The 22577-nt window shown below is 32.2% G+C and overlaps 3 protein-coding genes across 5 annotated transcripts in view; 1 reads left to right on the forward strand and 2 right to left on the reverse strand.

Annotated features, from left to right (window-relative positions):
• Positions 1-1143, reverse strand: part of f (espin protein forked) — a 74837-nt gene extending 73694 nt beyond the window's left edge. The window contains exon 1 of the mRNA XM_085186015.1: positions 554-1143. Within this exon, the coding sequence (XP_085042141.1) occupies positions 554-918 (365 nt within the window). The 5' untranslated portion in view covers positions 919-1143. The remainder of the gene's footprint in view (positions 1-553) is intronic.
• Positions 1144-2754: 1611 nt separating this feature from the next.
• Positions 2755-5526, forward strand: Mcm10 (minichromosome maintenance 10 homolog). The gene has a single exon (XM_085186017.1). The coding sequence runs from the start codon at positions 3044-3046 to the stop codon at positions 5177-5179; it is 2136 nt and encodes a 711-aa protein (XP_085042143.1). The 5' UTR covers positions 2755-3043; the 3' UTR covers positions 5180-5526.
• An 842-nt stretch (positions 5527-6368) lies between these two features.
• Positions 6369-22196, reverse strand: bur (GMP synthase burgundy). 3 transcript variants are annotated; one of them, XM_085186020.1, is made up of 16 exons: positions 22038-22196; positions 19321-19443; positions 15648-15834; positions 14779-14896; positions 14086-14242; positions 13456-13599; positions 12971-13067; positions 12772-12860; positions 11800-11957; positions 11421-11601; positions 11002-11136; positions 10523-10694; positions 9999-10116; positions 9528-9642; positions 8941-9132; positions 6369-8545 (listed from the first exon to the last, which is right to left on the reverse strand). In XM_085186020.1, the coding sequence occupies exons 2-16, from the start codon at positions 19420-19422 to the stop codon at positions 8444-8446; spliced, it is 2067 nt and encodes a 688-aa protein (XP_085042146.1). In that variant the 5' UTR covers positions 19423-19443; positions 22038-22196; the 3' UTR covers positions 6369-8443. The 3 variants fall into 3 exon arrangements, with proteins under 3 accessions (XP_085042146.1, XP_085042144.1, XP_085042145.1); XM_085186018.1 differs by lacking the exon at positions 22038-22196 and adding an exon at positions 20271-20436; XM_085186019.1 differs by lacking the exon at positions 22038-22196 and adding an exon at positions 20245-20267.
• Positions 22197-22577: the final 381 nt, after the last annotated feature.

Below are 22577 nucleotides of genomic sequence, written 5' to 3' on the forward strand. Positions count from 1 at the left end.
ATTTAGAGTTGCTTATAATTTTTTGGCGCTGCCTGGTGTTACGTGCTAGGTCACAAGTTCGTTTCTTGCGTGAGTTATAAAGCTTTATGTAAACGCCTTTGTCACGGTCTAGGTATTTATTCTAGATCTAGCTAAAATTGATTTATTTCTTTGAAGATCTTATTTCGAGGGATTACTTTTGCTTTTTATTATTATGAGGAGATTTTTTTCTAGTTGTAAAAAAAATAATTAGTTAATTCAACCTAAAAAATTTACGATAGTATAGAATAAAATTACGATCATTTTTGATTTTTTTGAAAGAAAAAAAAGAGTAATTTAAAAGAGTATAAATTATAGTGAATACTCTTAATTTCAGTTTAAATAAAAAATATAATATAAAACACCGTAAATTAACGACAGTAAAGAACAAAATTAAAATTATTATCATCTGTCAATTATCATATTATGTAAAATCATTTGGTTTTCCAAATTTATTCTTATAAATTAATGAGTATCACAATTCGCATAAATGCATTATAAAAATATTTCTATACAAACAATAACAAAAACTCACCCGAAATTATTAGGATAGCAAACAGCAAAACGACGTTTACAGACATGCTGACTGGCCTTCCCGCTGAAGTGCTGACCACCGTTGAAGATAACTTCCGAGCAGCACGGAGACGAGCACCGTCCACTGTCTGAACACTCCGTCACGCAGCAGGACCTTGACTCCTCACCTTCAAACCAGCGTTCATCACAAGGCAAGGTATACTGCCACTCAGGGCTCGGCATTTTGTAATTATATCTATTATCCCACAGAACATCTGGACACCTTTCAACGTAAGCTCCAGCCAATTGCTCCATATATTGCTTGTAAAGCCGCTTCTGCCGTTGACTTTGCGATACATGGAGACGTAGGACGTTAAGAAAACACATTTTGGAAACGATATCTCTCAACCAGCTTTCGAATCGATATAACAATAATACGCCATGAAGGAATTTAAGATGAAAATAAATAATATTTTACTGTCATTACCGTCTCCGGTTCGTTAGATAGGAATTTTTGTTTCATATTGTAAGTGCTATAATTCACCAGATGTGCAATTACGATTTTGCTTTTTCATTAATTAAACTTTCCAGATAAAAGTTTACAATGAAAATGTTAAACACTTAAGTATATATTTGCATATTGAAATAAGTAGAGGATAGGAGAGGTAGCGCGCGCGTCTAAAGGCGTACTGTGGCTCGAACTGCTGTAATCGTTTTACGTTAAATTAACTCGCGTTTCCCCAAGAAGCGGAAAAAACGGAACCTACCGCGTAGAAATGCGGCATAACTGCAACAAATAGTGTCAAAAGCCGCGTCTAATCTAGTTTGACTTATTGTATCCATCTAGTTACCTGAACATTGGAAGAGATAAAAAATAATTATAACCTTTTTGTCGTCTTAGATAGCATAAAATTGATAGGAAATGAAGAAATGTATAATTCGAAAAATAAATAAGTAATAATTTTTCGGTTTTAAATGATGTTTTAAATGCTTCGATCGTAGAGTATTTCAAGCGTAGGTAATAACGAGGCCGTCGTAGAGCAGTCAAATAGCGGTTAACCGATGGCTATGAGTTTGATCCTCCACTTGGGAATAAATGTGAAACCGCAGGCGACACACGCGTGTGACTGTAACGTGACGATTTTAGGTTCGATTCCCATTCGGGGAATTAAAGTACTATTTAGATATCAATATTTTCATGTTTTCGCTCTGGTACTGAGGCATAATAACAACACTAATCATCATCTCCTTTTCATATTTTCTCCAAATAAATATATCTTGAATATGATCAGAATTTTTATTTAAGCATGTGTTCAGAAAGTAAATCTAGTCGCAATAGTCTATAATAATTTTTAAATATGCGATTGAATTTTCTACGCGCTAGCGTGTAACTGTAATGGCAACAGGTTATGGGTTTCCACTCCAGGAAATAAAATATTTATTTATATTTTCATTTTTTCGCTCTGGTCGACCCTCAACGCTTTCAGAATTTGGCGGAAAGTGGGGAACGGAGTGTCAGCCAGTTGCGTTTAGTAACACTGTGTGCCCCTGTGACTATTATATTGGGTGTAACTAAGAATTGAAGGAATTTCCGATTAGAGGCTGTAGCTTAAATAAATTTACTGTATCGGGGAGCTCCTATTCAGTCGTCAAAACCGTTTAGTTCCGAACAAATTTGTATATATTTTTTTTATGTTGATATCTCACTAAATTCTGAATGAAATGACAGTTCTTCTTGGAAGAGACAAATCAAAATCGTCTAATGTTGGTTTTAGGTAGCTTTTCGAAGGCTAGTTAATATTATTGTTTATTTATTATTAGGTTTTTTTTGCTGATACTTTTTTCTGCTGTTACTTTTACTGAATGATAAAAAACTAACTGCGTGCCATAGTAATTACACTTTATTTGTTCTCATGGAGACCAAGAGGCGATAAATAAATTAAGAAGAAACACAGAATATGGAACCCAAAACAAGTCAATACAACCACCGGTATAGAGCAAACCATAACAAATTTAACCGTCATTTCTTTTGTTGTGTAAAGGAGTAGATTGTAATATAAATTTAAAAAAACGAATTCACAAGAAAATGAAATAAAAAAGAGCATAGGCCACCAATGTCGTGGTGCTGTTTTATATAATAATAATAAAAATTGAAAATATGAATATAAAAGACACTTCTCACTGTTTCATAAATGTAAAACCAATATTAACTAATAGTTCAATTAGCACTTAGGTAACAGTCTGGAGCTTTGTCAAAATATAACTTAAAGTCTAAGAAAAAGATTATCCGTCCCATTCTACGGGACCTAAAATTCGTGGTTTTTTATTCAAAACTTCAAAAGTAAAACTGAGCGGTAAAACTGGCAACACTGATTGTTGTCATTTGCAGTTGACATTTTACAAATATTAATGTTTTGGCGCCTATTTTTTCCGTACCATTAGTTTTTTCTTAATTAAGAGTAATGATTGTACGTAGGAGTATTTTCTTTGGATTTTTAATTTTGTGAATAAAATGGAAGAGATTGATGAACTTGAACAACTAGATGAATTATTACGCGCTGACTTTGCTGAAGAAGTTCAGAATACTTCAAAAAGTGCATCACATATTCATGATGTAAATATATTTGAGACTGAAAATAATGATTGCGTTGAAGAAAGTTTTAAAGATAATGTACCAACTCAATCTGCTGTTCATAACGGTGACACGGATTCGTCTGACGATGAAGAGAAAAGAAATTATACAGAAAGAAAATACAATGATTATGGGAGCCAAATCAAAAAAGCGTTGGATCAGCAAGAACAAGAACAAATTGAACGTAGAGTAGATTTTCAAAGTAGACTTCGACAAGCAAATACTGAAGCAAAATATGGGCATAAAAGTTCTTTTAATAAAAAAGTTGAACCAGAATCAGACTATAGTAAAAACACGTTCTGCGTTCCCGAAACAAAAAACAAAGTAAGTTCCGATGTATACTGTGATCCTATTTTTGGAATAAGAATAACAAAGCCTTTGATATCCAGTACTGCATTATTAGACAGAATGCAAGGCAGAGAAGCTGTAAATATGCTGCGAGTAAAGCGGTATGTAGAGAATGAAGATCTGTCTAAAGACTGGGTGATAGCAGGAGCTATTGTTAGAAAAAGCTCAGCTAAAAAATCACAAAAAGGTAACAATTTTATAGTGTGGACTTTAAGTGATTTGAAGGATGATTTGAAAACAATATCAATGTTTTTATTCCGCAAAGCTTACAATGAGTTATGGAAAACAACAGAAGGTACTGTTGTGGCTGTATTAAATCCTAATGTTTTAGATAGATCACAAAATACAGCAGATCAAGCATGTCTTAGCGTTGAAAGCACTGATAGGGTAATGATCTTAGGACAATCAAAGGATTTAGGTACATGTAGAAGTAAAAAGAAAAATGGTGAACCTTGTACTGCATTTGTTAACTTAAGTCAATGTGAGCATTGTGTATATCATATAAAACAGGAATATCAAAAATATTCAAGAAGGCAAGAACTTCAATCATCCACTATGGGTAAAGGTCTTGTTAATTTACAGAACAAAGTTTATGGTAAAAGTACATTTATTTATGGTGGCAAGTCCTATGCGGCTTTGCCTTCTAGCAATCATAAAAAAGTTAAAGACAGAGATCAAAACAGACTCATGTCTTTAAGTGACTATTATAAATCTGAAGGAGATAATTTGATGACAAATAAAGCTCCTAATGGAGCTGGCCTATTGAAAAATAATAATGGTATATTACATAGTCCTACTTCACAAAAATTAACTGATTCGCAAAGACTAAATAACCTCTCAACAATTAATAGAAATACTCAACCATTGTCAAGTCAAAGTTTAGCCAATAGAGTAGCAAGCTCACCTACCTTAGGAAAAGGATTTGGACTTAAAGGCAGTGGTGTAGTAGATTTAAATATTTCATATAGCCAAAAATCTGCAGAAAAAACGAAACTAAATGCAATAAGATTGATCCAACAAAAAGGTGGTATCTCAAAACTAGACCCCAATAATATAAAAGGAACTGAAACTGGTAAAAAGAGAGCTTTAGATAAACTAAACAACTTGAGTGAAGGAGAAAATGATTGTAAAAAGATAAAATTAAATGATGAAGGAACTTCAAAAGTAAATAAACTAAAACCAGTAATGTCAGAGAGGTTTAAAAAGATACTGGAAGCTACATCAATTCATGAAAACTTGATTAAACAGCATGAAGACGATGAACAGGAGAAATATTTTAATAAACTTGAGAAAAAAGAGGCTATGGAGGAAAAAATGCTGAATACATTCAAACTAGCATGCAAAGCAGTTAGATGTGCCAAATGTAAATACACAGCCTTCTCAGCGGCACAGATTTGCAAAGACGAGAGACACCCTCTTAAAGTGTTAGATACTTTCAAAAGGTTCTTTAAATGTGCAGATTGCGGTAATAGAACTGTGTCTTTAGAAATATTGCCTTTACATTCTTGTGGTAAATGTAACGGATCTAGGTGGGTTAAAGCACCTATGATGAGGGAGAAGAAAATGTGTAACATATCAGATTCTTTATCTATTAGAGGTGAAGAAGAATCATTTATTGGGGGAGTTGTAACTGCTGGAAAAAATATTGATTTATTAGTTCCAGAGTAACAACTCATATTTTAAGTATTTAAACATTGTAATTTAATTTAATTACCTTTTTATTATATTTTGGACAAGTTTAAAAATAATGAAGTTGGTGAATGCTAAATATTTTTTTTATGTGTACTGTATGTATAATGTAACAAATTTCAGTTTTAAAGTAATAAGATTGACATTGTTTAATTTTTTTTTATTAATGTTATGCCTTTTTATAATTAAACAATAAATTAATTGTGAATTTTAAACAAAAATATTGTCAGAATTATATTATAACATCTGTTTTCTACAAAAATATTATTTGATGTTTTTACTTTTTATCCTGAATAGACTACAGCATTAATAAAATATTATACAAAGTTTTTTATTTTATTTTACTTATTTTTACATGCCTTTATTATTACCACTGGTAATAGAAATTAAGAATGGGTGACAAATACAAGAATATGGTTCCATCGAGTTGATGTCATGATGCAGCTTGCAGGTGGCAGCAGGTGAAAAATAAAACCCTGTAATAGTTATTAGCCACAACCAGACATTGAACCAGTAATGTTGTAAACCTGATTTTACAGGAATAGATTGAATTAAGTACATTTTTTATTTATTAAGTATATTTTGTTATATTTTTTTTTTAACAAGTCATTAGATTCTAAAGTAATAAATTTAGGGTTGCATTTAATCTAGCAAGATTAGTTACCCATATATTTATAACAAGCGGGCCCGTGCGGGGCTAAAAATAGAAATAGCACGCTCAAAATAGAAATATTAATATCGAAATTGAAAACTAAAGATTCAGTCAATTCAGTAAAACAGTTGTATAAAATAACTGCTATGGCAATTAGCAAATTTGTCAAACTATTACTTTAAATTGACATAACTGTTTTATTTATAAACCGATTGTAATAAAATAACCCTAAATATTATCGGAAACTTGCCAGAATACCGAACGCCAATAGTGAAAACCGCATCTAAATCGATTGAGCCGATTCTGAAATTAGCGATAACAAACGCAGACAAAATTTAAAAATTCATTGTTGTAACCGACAACCATTACGTTAATAAGGTTCCCAATAACATTTTTTTTTAAATATCTCCCAAGTACAGATATGACCTACACTGAATGACACATGACTGTCTTACTATATAAGCATAACTAATACATTTACACTAGTCAAAAGGTAAAAAAAAATAAAAAACCAAATGAAAATAAAGCATAATATAATTTTATTATGAAACTTCCAGTCAATAACACTGAACTATTCCATAAAACACAATGTGTCTGATTTCATACAAGATGGCCGCCACAATTTTAAAAAAACAACCTAACAAATCTCCCAATAAATGTTTGCTCTATTAAAATTGCGGCTAAACGGGTGCGGATTAAATGGCTTTAATAATTTACACAGCCTTTCGTATTATTTTCTACATTACAAAAACAGATGTTACTATGATGACAACCATACTTCACTTGTGTCATAAACATTGTATTTACATATTCAATGGCAGTGGTCCAAAAATTATATTCAATTATAAACATTTATTGCCTATATCAGTCCGTCGATTTGTAAAATATTTTAAAATTTTATTTATATAATGATTATTTTATGTTGAAACAAATCATTGTTTAGTATGAGAATTGCTAAAAAATATATTTACTTTTGTACTAATCATTGTAGTCTGTATAAAGTTTTAGTCATCAAAGAGGTTATATCAGAACTAACCATCTAGATCACTGAACTGATTATGATGATACACATCAAATTAAAATTTTTGCATTTCGAATTTGTTCTTTAAAATCTCCAATAATTGCTTTTTATTTTCAAGTTCATAATTTCAAAAGAAATAATTAATTGAAAATTTAAATAACTGAATTCGAAATTCAAATACATAAATTTAACTACTTTCTTAAACATGAACATTGGATATTATTTATAATAATTCTAATAACTGGGCGCTGTCAATATTAATAATATATAGCTAATAAATGTAAAACGTGAACACTAAACCAATAAGTCATAACCATCCACAACATGTTTAAAATCAAATTAAAAAAACACCAGAATATTGAATGTTTAAAAAATCTTAAATTACCATTTATTTATATCTTTCCGCCATTTGAACAATTTACGTATTGGATTGCGGAACTTAACGCCGCACCTTAGCGTCATCACCAATGGCATAAATATTACAGGGCAGGTAGGTAAGATATTTATAAATATAAAACAACAAATTAGGCTTAATTAAAGTAACGCCATCTGGTGTTTAGTAGTATTAATATTATAAATTCAATTAAAACAAATACAAGTACAGGGCTTAGAGAGCTAAGCGTTAAATATTATATAGAGGCAACGATTTTACATATGTACCATATAAATGCAAAGACAACAATATGCATTTTTCAACGTCAACAGCAATATCCAATATACCTATTTTTTTAGGTTCACATTACTTGAGTCAGAGTAGATTTTATTTTATACTTTTGCTGAGTGTGGAATAACACTAAAAATGATTATTTTCTACTATCACACCTGTGTTGTCACGCTTTTCAGCACCTGTCAGTTCAATAATAATTGTTTAAAAGTTAGTCATTATTATGAAAATGATTTTATTCAATATCAATATGACTGGAGATTGCTTTATTTGCTTCTATATGATTAATATACAGTAATAATAATTAATAGGCTGTATATAATTAGCTAATAACAAACAAATGAAGACCACTGCCGTCGGTGCATCCATTGAAAAATATGCATACTAAAAATTTTTTTACATTTGACTGTAAAACTAACAATTAGCAAGAAAAAAGAATAATCATTTAAAATAAATAGTAAAGACACATTATATTGTTTAATTAATTAAAAAACGTAAAATAGTTTCATTATCTACACATTTTTATACAAAAAAATCCTTATTTTTTATTAACCTCTGTTTTCCCATATATATTGTATATGGTAGATACTAGTTTTACAGTCAAACTTATCCAGTCATTACAAGTATGTGGTATGTATAGGTTCAAATTCATTCTTAGCGCATCAATTCATAATTTTGAATTTCAAATTCATTCTTTTAAATTTCTAATTCATGCTTCATATTTTTGAATATCGAATTCGTTTTATCAAGAGAATCAATTTGAAAATCGAAAGAACGAATCCGAAATTTAAAAAATCGAATTCCAAATTCAAAAACTTGAACTTGACACATAAAACAATGCATTTAACTCCATCCCATACAGATGAGTCCGTGTAGTCAGTTGCTATTAAGACGGAGGTCCCGGGATCATTCCCATTCGGTGGTGGCGGGCGGTTTGGGCGTGAGGTCATAGAGCACACGAGAAATGCCTGGCACACTCATTAGTTCTTTACGCATTCTGTCTACCACCTAGAAATAGACGATTTTTATTAATAAAATATACGTTATAGTATTTATAATCTTATATTTCCATTCTTATATTGATTCACTGATTAAACATTGCGTTCTTCTATTATGTAATTTTTTCTTTAATTTTTGACGCCGTCGTGGCGCAGTGGCACAAGCGTGTGACTGTAAAACACTACGATTGTGGGTTCGAGCCCTACTCAGGGGAATCGATTATTATTTATTAATATTTTCATTTCTTCATTCTGGAAAAATGTTAAAATGCTAAATATGCCTTATAATATCCTACTAGACAACAACTGCTATTCTTATTCCAGCTTCTGTTAAATAATTACAATAACTATATCATTTACTATATGAATTAATCAAAGAATTAGTAAAAATGTAATATCCCATACATCCTGAGGCATAGCGTCCTCGCCGGGCAGCGCCGCAATCCCCGTCATGAAGTCATTGGTTATAAAGGGGCGAAGCACCAGGGAGCGCTGGCACGACGGCGCCCTGATACCGGCGTCGCGGTCGAAGTGCACCGGGATGAGGATGACCGGCATCTGAGCTATGCGGGGACCGCCGCCGCTCGACATTAGTATCTGGGGAATAAATATATTTCTTAAGTTTTATATAACTAAATAGGCAGAGGCTAGTATTGAGTTCTCCACGAACAAATTCGGATAATCGACGATCTATTGTAATTTTATATATTCAGTAAAACAATAATGAAGCAGACCTAGCTCAGTGTAACTACTATGCAACTTTAAACGCGACAAGTTGTGGGTTCAATTTAAAGAAATAATTAATATTTTTTATTGTTTTCCTCACTCTGGTAACGAGCAAAGTGCGGCGTAAAATTCCGCCACTCAACACGCAATTCCTCCTCCGGACGGGAGTGTCTTAACACTAGTTTATTGGATCCCTCTACCTCTACACTGCAGGAAACAGCGTAAAGTTAAAAAAAAACTAGTACAATATAAATAATTTAACATACCTGTGTAGCAAGATCGTCTGCCTGGCGTATGGTGGATATAACTTGCTGAGACAGGAAAGTGGGTGTGATGTCCGTCACTTGTTCCTTGATCAGACCACCAAATGCGTAGCATACCCTACAATCATAATTTATGTATTAGTTTTTAGATTTAACTTAATAAAAAAAACTTAAAACTTTCCCTTTAATCATTAAACATTTTTAACAAAATATTTGGCCACTTAGTGTCTGATTGGAAGTACAGAGGTTGTGGGTTCGATTTTCACTTGAGCAAAGGAATTTTTTTACATTTTCATTTCCTCGCTCTAGTAACGAGGCAAAGCGCGGTGTTAAGTTCCGCCATTCAACATGCAATGTCTTAAGAATTCTGCGGAAAATAGGTAATGGAAGTTGACCAGCTACAGCTCCGCCTAATCTGTCAAGTGCGGGATACAGCATAAAGCTAAAAAAGTTATAAGTAACGACACAAAATACCTGTTCACATTGTGGCAAACCCGTGGTATGATCTTGGCGAGGTAGTGCATGTCCTGCCAGTCGGGCGGGTAGCGCTCCGTCGACAGCGCTACCGCGTAACTGTATGAGCGGCCGTCGCCTGCGAGTCCAATATGTAGGATATGGTTAATTATGAATTTTTATAGATGTTTTTATGTTATTATAGAAGTGTAATAAAATAGTTTCGCAAATACTTTAATACAAGAATATACAAGTTAGAGGCTAAAAGGTTGTAAGCACTTAGTGGTTGTTAACTAGACAATTAGTGTGGTTCATCGATCAACGCTACACCCCTTACACTCAACCAAGTCATGCAAAAAGAGGAGAAAGAAGCGTCTGTCCGAAAAACGGCTTAAAACTGTGGGGTAGAGTGAGAGAAAGAGCCTGCTTACCACTGCCTTGTGCATGAAAGAAAAGGAAGCCAGTCAGACTGGCGCCGTTAAGTAATGAAACGGTATGCCCTCCCAAAAGAATTTATCTCTTCGAAAACTCGACCATCAACCCACCTTGCACCCCTACACTCCGCACGGGTAGCAGCGTGGCGGCCACAGGCGAGGCGGACGAGATGCGCTTGAGGTCGGCCTGCTCCTGCGGCGTGGTCGCGTTGGACACGCGGCCGAGCAGCGCGTGGGATTTGACGCACATTGACGCGTATTCGACCATTATTTTTACTATCACCTGGAAAATGTTATGATAATGTTTATGTAGTGCGTAGTAGCAATCATCTTTGACTGAGGAAATGTAAATAATTCATACTTCCAAATGGAGCCACGAACATCGCGTTGCTGCGCAATGCCTTAACAGAGTATCTCTCGTTCAAAAACGCAACATATGTTCTTTATTTATTTTAATATAAATATTTATTAACCTATAACTACTTAATAATTATTTTACAACGACAAAAATCACTTTTTTAAAATTATTTTTGGTGATTAAGAATAAACTATAATAGACCTAATTGTATAAATCAAGTAACCAAGTTTACCTGCGTCTCGGCAAAGTCCCGGTCCGCATAGGGCTCCTCCTGGCAGAGCACGCGCACCGCCAGTCCCGGACCCGGGAACGGGTGGCGCTCTACCAGCGCCGCGGGTAGCCCTAGCTCCGCACCTAAGGCTCGCACCTAGAAAAAATATTATACAGTTAAATAGTTATTTATTTTTAGTTTCAGGTTTAGGTACAGATTATGGTTCTATATCCACTCGAGAAAATGAATATTTTAAATTATCTTCACAAATATAATACTTGAGCTGGAAATTAAAAATAATTTGTAACAAGCTCTTGAGAATGTTTAATGTTTGAACAGTTTCCAAGAGCCGCGGCTTCCAGTTGCACTATAATATAATTCTAAGTGAAAATTCAACCACAACCATCACTAACATTAAGTCTCTAATAATCAAAACAAACCTCATCCTTATGAAAGTCCTTCAGCGGTTCCACGACCCGTCCTCGCTGTCGCAGCGCGCGCACCAGTTCGGTGTCATTGTGGTGCGTCTTAATGGCGGCCGCGGCGCCCGACGCCAGCGACGACGCGGACTCGATGAGGTCCGGTCTGAGGGTGCCTTGCCCGAGGAGCACTTGTTCTTCCCTGCAACACAACAAATTGTTCTCTTTAGTAGAAAGTGCAACTGCTAAATTCTTTACTGGTTTAGTAGAACTGACTGCAGAGCCGGTATTCGGCTATTCAAAAGTACTAGCAAAAGTCTATTTGTGTTATATTTTCACTTAAAAAGTCAACTCAAAAGTACATATAAAACTCCATATATTTAATTCGTCCAGGACTCACTGCAAATGCAACACATCCCGCACAGCGTGCTCCGCAACACGCACGAACACGTCGCCGATGATGCGGCGCTTGTCCTCGGGCGCGGCCGTCTGGCACAGCAGCGGCGTGTGGCGCGTGCGCCCGCCCGCCTCGCGCACCGTCGTGCTGCCCTGGCGGAACTGAGGGGTCCACACCAACCTCGTATTACATTATCTATATCTATCTATACATATACTTATATATAAATTGTAACGGATCCGTAGTACGTGGAAGATATACAAGAAAAAAAAAACCCGAACAAACGCGAGTCGGGCTCGCCCACGAAACGTTCCGTATAAAAATTGGAAATCTCGAGCTTATTCTGAAATAGGCTTAGCTTAGCCAAAGCCATTTCATCCGATACCTCACTTAAACTAGTGGCTTTAATATTAAATTTTGTCCCCTTTTAAGGCTTTCTTTTTTTATTATTTAAGCACAAATGTATAGTTTCCGATTTTTTGATGCTAGCTACCAAATTTCATAATTCTAGATCAACCGGAAGTACCCTATTAATTTTGATTCCTTTTATAGTGTCCAAATACGCGTTTTTTTGCTATTTAAACGGCCATATGTTTTTCTTAAGTAAATGTAGACATATGTTTTTTTTTTCAGGAAATCATTGGGCCGTTGACCAAGGTTTATGTTAATTTCAACTCGATATCTGCAAGCATTCCTGAAATAAAGACTCTTGAAAACCAGACAAACGGACAACAAAGTGGTCATATAACTTTTTTCCTAAAAAGATATGGAACCCTAAAAATATTATTTGTGGCATTTAATTACGTCAGAGAATCAAAAACAAAATGAGGTTGATAATTGGTGCTAAAACTTGTCATATTACATTAAATGTAAGAGAGCTACATAATAGTTGATCTATTATGAAAAAAAAAATTGATTTTGAATTAACAATTAGAGTCCAAACTGGCTAAGAAAATAAAAAATAATATAACACACCTGATGTGCTGCATTAATAACGTGCAAACGTACTCCTAGTTCCCTTAAACATCTCTCCACTTTTGCACTCTCGTTCTTACGCATGAAACCTAAAAAAATATTTAATAACCATTAAAAGATATTATCAAAACATTCCGTTATTAGTTACTGATTTAAATTCATACAACCATTTTCATATAAATGTTAGATAAATATATACCATTATCTATATGTAGAGCGATAACTTGATCTTCGCGGAGGGCGGTTCTTAACAACGCGGCGCACACTGTCGAGTCCACACCTCCGCTTACTAGTACCTAAAAATATTTGTTTTTTAAATAAAAGCAATATAAAATAAAAAAGAAATTTAACGGTTGACTAAAAGACTTAAATATAGACTGTATTCTTGTAAAAAATAAATATGGTCACCTAAAGAGGTCTAGAGTGTCTGATTTAGTTGTTTTCATTTTTAATTAAGAAATTAAGAGTGCAATTCACATAGAAACATATTCTTAAATATTTAAATAGGTTTACAAGCGAGGATTGTGTGTTCAATCTTCACTTGATGAATTATTTGGCACAAATGTATGATGTACATAACAAAATAAAATATTTAATACCCTCGGGTAAGGATGCTGGCTCCAGCGTAAAGGCATAAGAAATATTGTACAGATTTAAAAAAATATAACAATAAGAAATACTCACTAAAACTTTATTATCGCCGACAGCGTCCCTTATGTACTGCACGCACGCGTCGCGGCGCGAGCGCAGCGTGAACGTGCGCGACATGCCAGCTATGTCGAACAGGAAGTTTGACAGCATCTGTTTGCCTTTGGGTGTGAGATCCACCTGGAAATGCAATTTGTATGGATTATTATTAATAATAGGTACAGATACAATACAGTATTACGAAACCACATTCTCTGATGGCCCCAAATAAAACCATTCTATTTCAACAAATCTGATGATAGTCTTAATACAAACTGATGGCAGATAAATTATAATTAAAAAAGAATACAGTATGGTCGACGAGTCATGGCCAAGCCAAGCCCTTGTCAAGAAAATAATCAAAAGTAAGAAAACATCTCTTCAAATCGAGTTTGTGGTGCCATTTACAGCTAACTTCAGGGTAGCCACAACTTGTGGACTGTACTGAATCTCTGTAAAAAACCTTTCTTTGGAGGGCTTATAGGCGAGTACAGTAAAGGTTTTAATGTGACTGATCAGCCAGTATTCATCTTTAAGTAACCTCATCACCTCACTAACAAGTCACCATCAGCCATCGCGTTTACTATAAGACGTAGCACTACGATGGCCTCATAAAAAATTGCTCACCTCAGGATGAAACTGAACTCCATACAGCCTCATCTGTTCATTATAAATGGCGGCCACCAGGTGGTTTGATGATTGAGCCCCCACTCGGAATTTGTCGCCCACTTTCTGTACGCTATCACCGTGGGTTAGTAGAACTGGCTGGAGTTTCTCGAGACGACTGTAAATTAATGAAACAATTTGTAAAAATTGTAATGGCAACCACAATTAATTAAAAAAACATGAAGATTTACATACCACTTTGTTTATTCAAACAAACAAAAATTGTATTATATTGATAGAGAAAGTAATACAAGCAAAGACTATGTTAACATCTTAATTAAATGATGAAATATGATTGAAAGTTATTCCTTTATACATTTCCTCATTATGTACTGAGTGGAGGGACTGAATACATTTTGTTTTGCTGGATTTAAAAAGTCAACTGTTACTGTTAGCAAATTCAGTAACTCTATTTTCATATTTTTTTTATTCTATTTTTATAATTATTTTCATTTTAATTGTTAAAATGATCCAAAAAGAATAATTATCATTTTTTAAAATAAAGTTTACCATTAAAAAACAAAACGAAGAAAATAGGAACTTTGATCAGCAGTGAGCCAATTTTTCCATTTATTTTTATATCCAAGATTTCCATATAAAAGTAGATGGAAACTATTTATTCCACAAGTGAATACTACTTATATTATTACTTACTTAAATAAAGGACATGTGGTTTCTACTTCCACTTCATACTGTCCATCTTCCCGGGCTTCTTTCCGTAGTACTGAACCACCAAATTCTTTGTTTAACATTTGCATTCCATAGCATATACCTAAAGAAAAATAACAAAAAATATAAATTAACTACACAATTAATATATTAACTTACTAATCTATAGTTTTTCAGCATTTGCAGAGTATATAGTCTAAATTTAACTTGGCTTTCTAGCAACAAACCAAATGCATATATCTATATAATGGTTTAATATATCTAAATAATAGTTTATTATTCAATATTGAACAGGCAAATTTATGTTTTTAATCTTTATTCAACTATATTAATGGAATATATCAAGTTTTAATATAAATAAAAATCATAGTCATACGTATAATTAACGCTACTTGCAGTAGGCATTTAAATGATTTTTTCATATAATAGTAACATGATCTAAAGGATTTTGTATCGACGACATACAAATCAATAGCACTCTAATAGGTCGCTCGTGATTTCTCACAAAAGGTACTGTTACAATATGTATTACGATATACAAGTGTTTTTCATTTTCATATTAACTATCAAAAATTGAGGTCAGTCGTGGCTCAGGGGCACATGCGTGTGTGTACACACACATTCGACAGGTTTTGGGTTCGATTCCCACTCGAAGAAAATAAATATAAAATATTTTTATTTCTTCCTACTGGTGTCAAGACAAAATGCGGCATTACCAACTCACTCAACACGCAATGCCTTCAAAAATCGGCGCAAAGTGGGTAACGGAGTACCTTCCTCTGCCTATCCTGCTATATACGAAATACAACGTAAATCTAAAATAAATGTTATAAAATAAATGCTTTAAAAATTACCTAAAACCGGCAAACCAATCTTGAATATATCCGCATCGTATCTCGGCGCGTCCTCCGCGTACACCGAGTTGGGACCGCCGGATATTATGATCGCGCGGTATCCTGTCTCCTTCAGGTGATACGCAGGGGTGTCCAGCGGCAAAATGTCTGACTCTACACAGAGTTCACGCACTCTTCTGTCTATGACCTGTTCAAATATAATAGATAATTAAAAATCAACTAGAAAAGAGGTTGTCCAAGCGCGTGAGTGTAAACGCGAGGTTTATGGGTTCGAAGGTTCGAGGTTTACGGGTTTAAAGTTTTTAAAGTTTTATTATAAAACGGCACGAGATTTCTATAAAATTTGAAATTTAGTCTTAAAAATATTATCATCATTGAACATTTGTTTCATGGTTTATTGGAATTCACCCCCTAAAATGAAAATAATTTCAAACATAATAATTTTATATTATTTAATAAATATTCGTATAGTTCAAGCGGGCGAAGCCGCCCAGATCGGCGAGTATAATATAAAGTAGTAGGTATAATATATAAACATTTACAAACGTAATTTTTATATCGAAAAAAATATATATATTTAAATTGTGTTTAAACTTATTTGTAATTCACATTGTTAATAGATAACGTGCTTAAAATAAATAATTTTATTTGCAAATAAGCTAGGTTATCATTGGCAAAATATATATTTTCTTATTTGTCCTTCCTAATTTCAACCATATGTATGTACCATATACCAATGTATGGAAAATTGACTCTTTGCGCATGTATACACAAAGAAAATCTGAGAAAAGAGGCATTATGTGTTGAGTGGCGAAATTCAACGCCACGCTTTGCCTCCTTAACTAACAGAGCGAGGAAATGAAATATTTTCCTCCCATCGGAAATCGAACCAATAACCTGTCACATTTACAATGACACGCTAATAATAAATTAATTATTTCAATATTTAACTTTTAAACATGCAGCCATTATAAGCAACATACATAATATTATTAAGGATACGATCGCACCGGCCGCGCGGCCGCGCGAGCTAAGCCTGTTACGTCGCGTTAATAATTATGTAATAATAGTTCAGCAATGTTTATGAACTAAAGATTTATAAGAAAAACAATTATTGATAAACTATGATATGTGAAAAATATGTGATGTATACGTTAAATAACTACAATTAAAATTAACTAGGGGAATTGTGCTTAAGATGACATACTTTTTGTTTGAAGACAAATATTTCAAATAAATAAAGTGATCTGAGAACAGCATATTGCGTATACTATTATATATTTCATAATCAACGAAATTATTTTAGTTTCAGAACAATCATCTTTCAAACATCATAAAAACAAACAAAAATCGCACTTAGGTCGACCAGTGTAAGACGACATATCTACAGGGTAAAATGACATACTTAGTATGTGGCATAAAAACGCACTCGTTATTTGTCGAGCATAGTTCACAAATAAATAGTTTCTTCATTGCTGGGGGGCTTTTAAACAGTATTAAGGCCAGATTCATACATGTTGCATATTTTATGAGGTTGGATTCCGTTATCAGTCACTTTCTTTTCCAAAAGGGAAATAAGCTTCGTCACTTGCGGCTATTAAATGCCCTTACTCTAGCAGCCTTATCCATGTCTTCTTGTGACCAATATATATTCGTTTGTAAATGCCAGGCATTTTGTAGGTAAAGCAAAAAAAATACATCGATTCTATTTATAAGGGTAAGATAGTATGCCATCTTATACTCACGTTTTGTATGTCATCTTACCCAATAGATATATGAATTTAATTTTAACCGTTGTGATAAAAGGTTATAGGTTAGGATGCGCTTTTAGCGTTAGTTGTGTCATATAATAATCCTATTTTACATTTATAATTAGTTCAAATAGAAAATCTTTATCTTACATGTCTTTTCACCATCAAGCAAAAGCGAAAGAAAAATTTGTTGCAATTGAAAATAACGAAAACATGAATTACTTGCCCATCTGCATTCACTTGCAGCCATACTCGATTTAAGCACTAGCTGCATCTACAGACACTCTCTAAAACGTCATAGATCGCACTTAACGCTAATAGTTTCATCAATATTGGTAGTGTGTCATCTTATCATAGTATGCCATCTTGAGCACAATTCCCCTATATTTTAAGCGATAAAAAGTTACAGTTAGTTAAACGACATTCATTTGTTTTTTTTTTTAAATAAGAATTATTTGAGTTTTTTTACTATAAAAGTTGCAAACTAATTAAAATTTTTATAACTCCCTAAAAAAACTACAAAAAATGACAATTTTGAGAAAAAATATATACTTACTTAAAATTGATAATTAATGAAAAAAAATTGCCAATTTTAAATATATATATATTTTTTCTTATTTACAACAAGTACAACTCCGCTACATTGTACCGTAATAACGTTCAACAAATAGGTCTTCTAGACAAGTCCAGCTTAAGCCTAGCGTTCACGTTGCTTCGTGATGACCGTGACAAACCTTTACTTTACCATAACGTAATACTAAATTAGTATATCTTTTGAGAATAATTTTTAATAAGTTTTAATCACTAAAAAAATATTATTAGATTATTTTTTTTGTGTTTAGGAACTAAATAATATAATAATTTCAATTCACTTTAGGAATAAAAGTATGTGTTGTAAAATTAAACGCAGTCTGTATTCTAAAACTGAAATTAGCAGAAAGATCATCATCATTTGTTTTTGGTAGTAGATCAGGTATGAGACTATAATTTTTTTTTCGCCTTTCCTGTGTATTTCGGATATAGCAGGGTAAGCCATGAGAACCTAGAGTTATGACATTCGATTCTTCGCCTTCGTTAGTTTCGCTTTTCGCCCGAATTAGACATTGCGAGTTTAGAAGCGGAATTCAACGGCGCACTTTATTTCGTCAAAGCTTCCTATGTTAGCTTCTAATTACAATAATAAACTCGCCAAAAAAAATGAATTCAATTTTCGTCGCGTTCAATCATATTTCTTTAAACATACATAAAAATGTTTGTATGTTTTATTTATAAAATCTTATTAGAATTAAGTAATGTAAGATTTTTCTCTCAACTATTTAATAGACTAAAACTTAAAAGAACTGTTTATTTTAATCTTATTACTACTTTTTTTAATAACTATTATACATATTCTATTATGTTTTACCATATGAATTAAATAACAATCTACCAAAAAATAAGTATCAAATATTAAATATTTTATATTTGCCCAAGAAGTTTAGTAGTCAGTCACAAGACCTTAACCAACCTTTGCACCAACAGATGACGACATATTGTAAATATTTGTGTTTGCTCAAAGATATTAGATTTGAGCATTTCGGCGAATCACCAATAGGAGGAGGTCAGTGTGATAGTTTTAAATGTAAATATTTATCGTACAATAATATTGGAGTAGTCAGAAAAAGTAACACATATACACATAATTGTTTAAGACAGTACGTCTGTAACATGATAGTTGCCAATTCGAAAAACTTTAAAACTTTAAAATCATCATATACATAATCTAATAAAGCAAAACACAGCAGTGGATTTGACAACTTAACATGCTTTCAAATATCTTAACACTATATTCTTACTTCCATCTCTGTTATAGGCGAAAAAGGTTTGAAAACTTTAATATTTATTTGGTTATAGTTTTCCTATAATATAGGTAAAAAATGTACCTTTCCATATTGTGATCCTGCATCCAATATGGCTACTTTGTCCCTCCCGTTCGCCGTGCCGTTGGCACCGCGATACTGGCCCTCTGTACTGGCTGTGTGCATCTCGCCTACTCGCCAGCAGCACTGGAGAAAAGAAGATGAAAAATAATAGAATGTTTTTCATTGTACACAAAAGACATAACGACAACAGAAAAACGCCAGTCTTATTGATGAAATTAACTTTAATGAATTCTGGAAGGATTATGTGTTGAATGATGGAACTCAACACCACACTTTGCTGTCACACCAAAGCGAAAAAATTATATATAAAATATTTATTTCCCTTAGTAGGAAACGAACACACAACCTCTCAAGTTTACAGTCACATTCTTGTGCCAATGCACCATGACTAGCCTCAAGTAATGGTATTGTATAATTTGTGTTAATAAAAACTGCAGTAATGAATAAACATAAAATTATAACACAATAGAAAATTAAAAATAAGGGTATAAGAAACAATGTAAACAAAGAAAATATTGTTCCTTTGGTGGAGGAAAGTCTAGCCACAACTTTAGGATATATAACTTAATTTTACTGAAATGTGAAAGTGGCTTTCTTCTTTTCACTATAAAATCTACAGTATAAAAACCGAAATATTAAGCACAAAGCAACTAATAAAATTATTCCCAAAAAATGTCTACTTAGTCAAAATACTCTGTATAATTACTTAATATTTGTTTAAATATTTAGGTTTGTATTTTAATAGTCAAGTTTAATTTATATGAATAACAAAGAATTTGATTATGATGTTAAAACTTTTGTTTGTTTTAAACACATACAACCATCAACACATATTGAAAGAATACTTTCAAATGCAACACATCTATTATGGTCATGCACAACTGAGTAAATAACCAAACCATTTATAGAAAAAAAAATACACACTAGCTCAATTTTCATATCCATTCTACCTTATTCCATAAATTCTTAAGTTTAATCATTACAACACAATATCACAGAACGAATCACCGTACAAAATGTCATTTTCACAAATAAAAAAATTCAAAGTCATTCAAAAACAATGAAAACAGTCATATTATTTAAATAACGAGAATAATAAAAGGAAGAGTAAAAATTATATGAATAGATGCAAGAATAAAGTCTGAACGCATTTGAGTTGTGAGTGTGAATGGTTATTTATAGAAAGCTACCCACATGATGCTTACACACTAATCTATATACAATATACACACTAGTACATGACAGTGGAGAAAGATTTTACTACTTTACATTTTCAATGTATTTTTATATACAGAGAGATCAATATATGTTGCACTTTGTATGTAGTTTTAAATATATATTTATGGAGTAACATTATTATTTTTAAAAACTTAGGACTATGAAATATTTAAATAAACTTCAAAAATATTTAAGTTCAAAAGTTAACTTTATATTTTGGTTAAATTTACCATTCCTGTTATATTGTTTAAAATTGCTACCTGATTATAAATAACTAGTATATAATTGCAGTCAAAAATTAATTTAAAGTTTCACTACATTTGGAGCAAGTAAAGTTAAAACATAAACAGAAATATGTTTTTTATAATAATTATGAATATTTTACAAATTAATGACTAAACTAATTTTATCGTAAACTATTTGACTAAACTGATTTAGTCAAATTGAACTTACATTTGTAACATTTTATGATGAGTTCAGCTATGAATTAATATATTGTTTTCTATAATAATATTAATATTCAATTGGCTATAAAATAATGATATATTAGTTTCTATTATTCTTTCTTTTACATAGTATTATTTTGATTTACCATACACAGTTCTTCTTTCTCAAAGCACTATACTAATAAGAATAATCATTAAGACATACTATGACTGTGATTATAAAAAATACTATTATTAGTTTTTGCTTAAGTTACAAAACACAAACTCATTTGAAATATATTAAACTCGGTGAAACAAATTATATTAATGAAATATGATCATGTAATATGAAATAAATAATTTAAATAACATATAAAGGTAAATATGATTTGAATTCTTTACCTAATTATAATGTCAAATATAACATTAGGTCACTCTCAAGTTTAGATAGGAACTGAGGGCACATCACTTATCATATGAATAATAAGAAAGGTTATGATAATAACTTTATCATCACATTATGATGAAACTTAAAACATTTGGAAGATACTCTAAATTGCGTAATATCAAAATAAGTATTTTAAATCTTTAGAATATTTATAGGTTAAAAGTCATATAAAAATAATTTTCACTATTGCAATGAATATGGAAACACCAACCTTTCTAAACATACAAAACATAGTATGTAGGTATCTCTCGAACTGGTCATTTGAGATGTTTTTAAAATACTAAGATGAAAGATAATATGCATGATAACAATGCGATAATCTAAAGCGTTTTTAGAAACAAGACTGTAGTGTACACACCGGGCAACTATCGACATCGTGTTGTTGTTTTGACAAAAAACTAAACCTACTCTCGTGACGCTCACGCGACGTAATAACTGGCGAAGAATTTTAATCATTTCTAATTTGTGTAAAAACTAGATGTACTACAAATGTAAAACGCATCTAAAACCGGGATTTGACATTACTTACATTCTGGGTCACGATGAGAGACACATTTTGTAAAGGACATTAGGACGAACACATCCTCGTATTAATATGTTATTATTCTAATAATTCACTATCTTACCTTTAAATGATAATCTGAGGTATTAGAAGAAAATATTCATGAAAAACGTGAATAAATGTGATTCTCCATTCAGCACTACGAATACAAAATTTTAGTACTGACAGAAGTCTCCAGGTGGCGTCAATTATTCTTAACTTGTCAGTTATTTAATATTAATGTTTGATGTCTAAAAATAGAAGACATTAATATAAAATTAAATATTAAAATTATTTTTTTATCAAAATATAAATATAATTTAAAACAACCAATTTGAATTATCTTTACTGAAATTTATAAATACAACAATAATATTTTCTACTATAGAGCTTGAATGCATCCTTTCATAGTTTTGCTCGTCATTGTGCAGTTACCTTACACGCATTGTCTATATTTCGTATAATAAAATGTAACAAATTATATAAATATTTTTTTTATAATTAAAGCAATAAAATAAAATATGAATTACTTTAATGTTATATAATTTAAATATAAACAATTAATAACTTTTATAATCATATACAGGTAATTTATTAGTAAAAAATACATTCCGAGTTACGCCTG

The sequence above is a fragment of the Heliconius melpomene genome, chromosome 5 (genome assembly GCF_056956725.1).
Source record: "Heliconius melpomene rosina isolate 202511_hmr_F chromosome 5, ASM5695672v1, whole genome shotgun sequence".
Classification (NCBI taxonomy): Eukaryota; Metazoa; Arthropoda; class Insecta; order Lepidoptera; family Nymphalidae; genus Heliconius; species Heliconius melpomene.

Excerpts from the sequence above, each read along its gene's own strand:
- Mcm10 (XM_085186017.1), top strand. The coding sequence starts at position 3,044 with ATGGAAGAGATTGATGAACTTGAACAACTAGATGAATTATTACGCGCT.
- bur (XM_085186018.1), bottom strand. The coding sequence starts at position 20,300 with ATGATTAAACTTAAGAATTTATGGAATAAG. Across the intron at positions 14,243-14,778 it reads ACCACATGTCCTTTATTTAA|TCGTCTCGAGAAACTCCAGC; the intron begins GTAAGTAATAAT and ends ATTAATTTACAG. Across the intron at positions 10,695-11,001 it reads GGGACTTTGCCGAGACGCAG|GTGATAGTAAAAATAATGGT; the intron begins GTAAACTTGGTT and ends AACATTTTCCAG.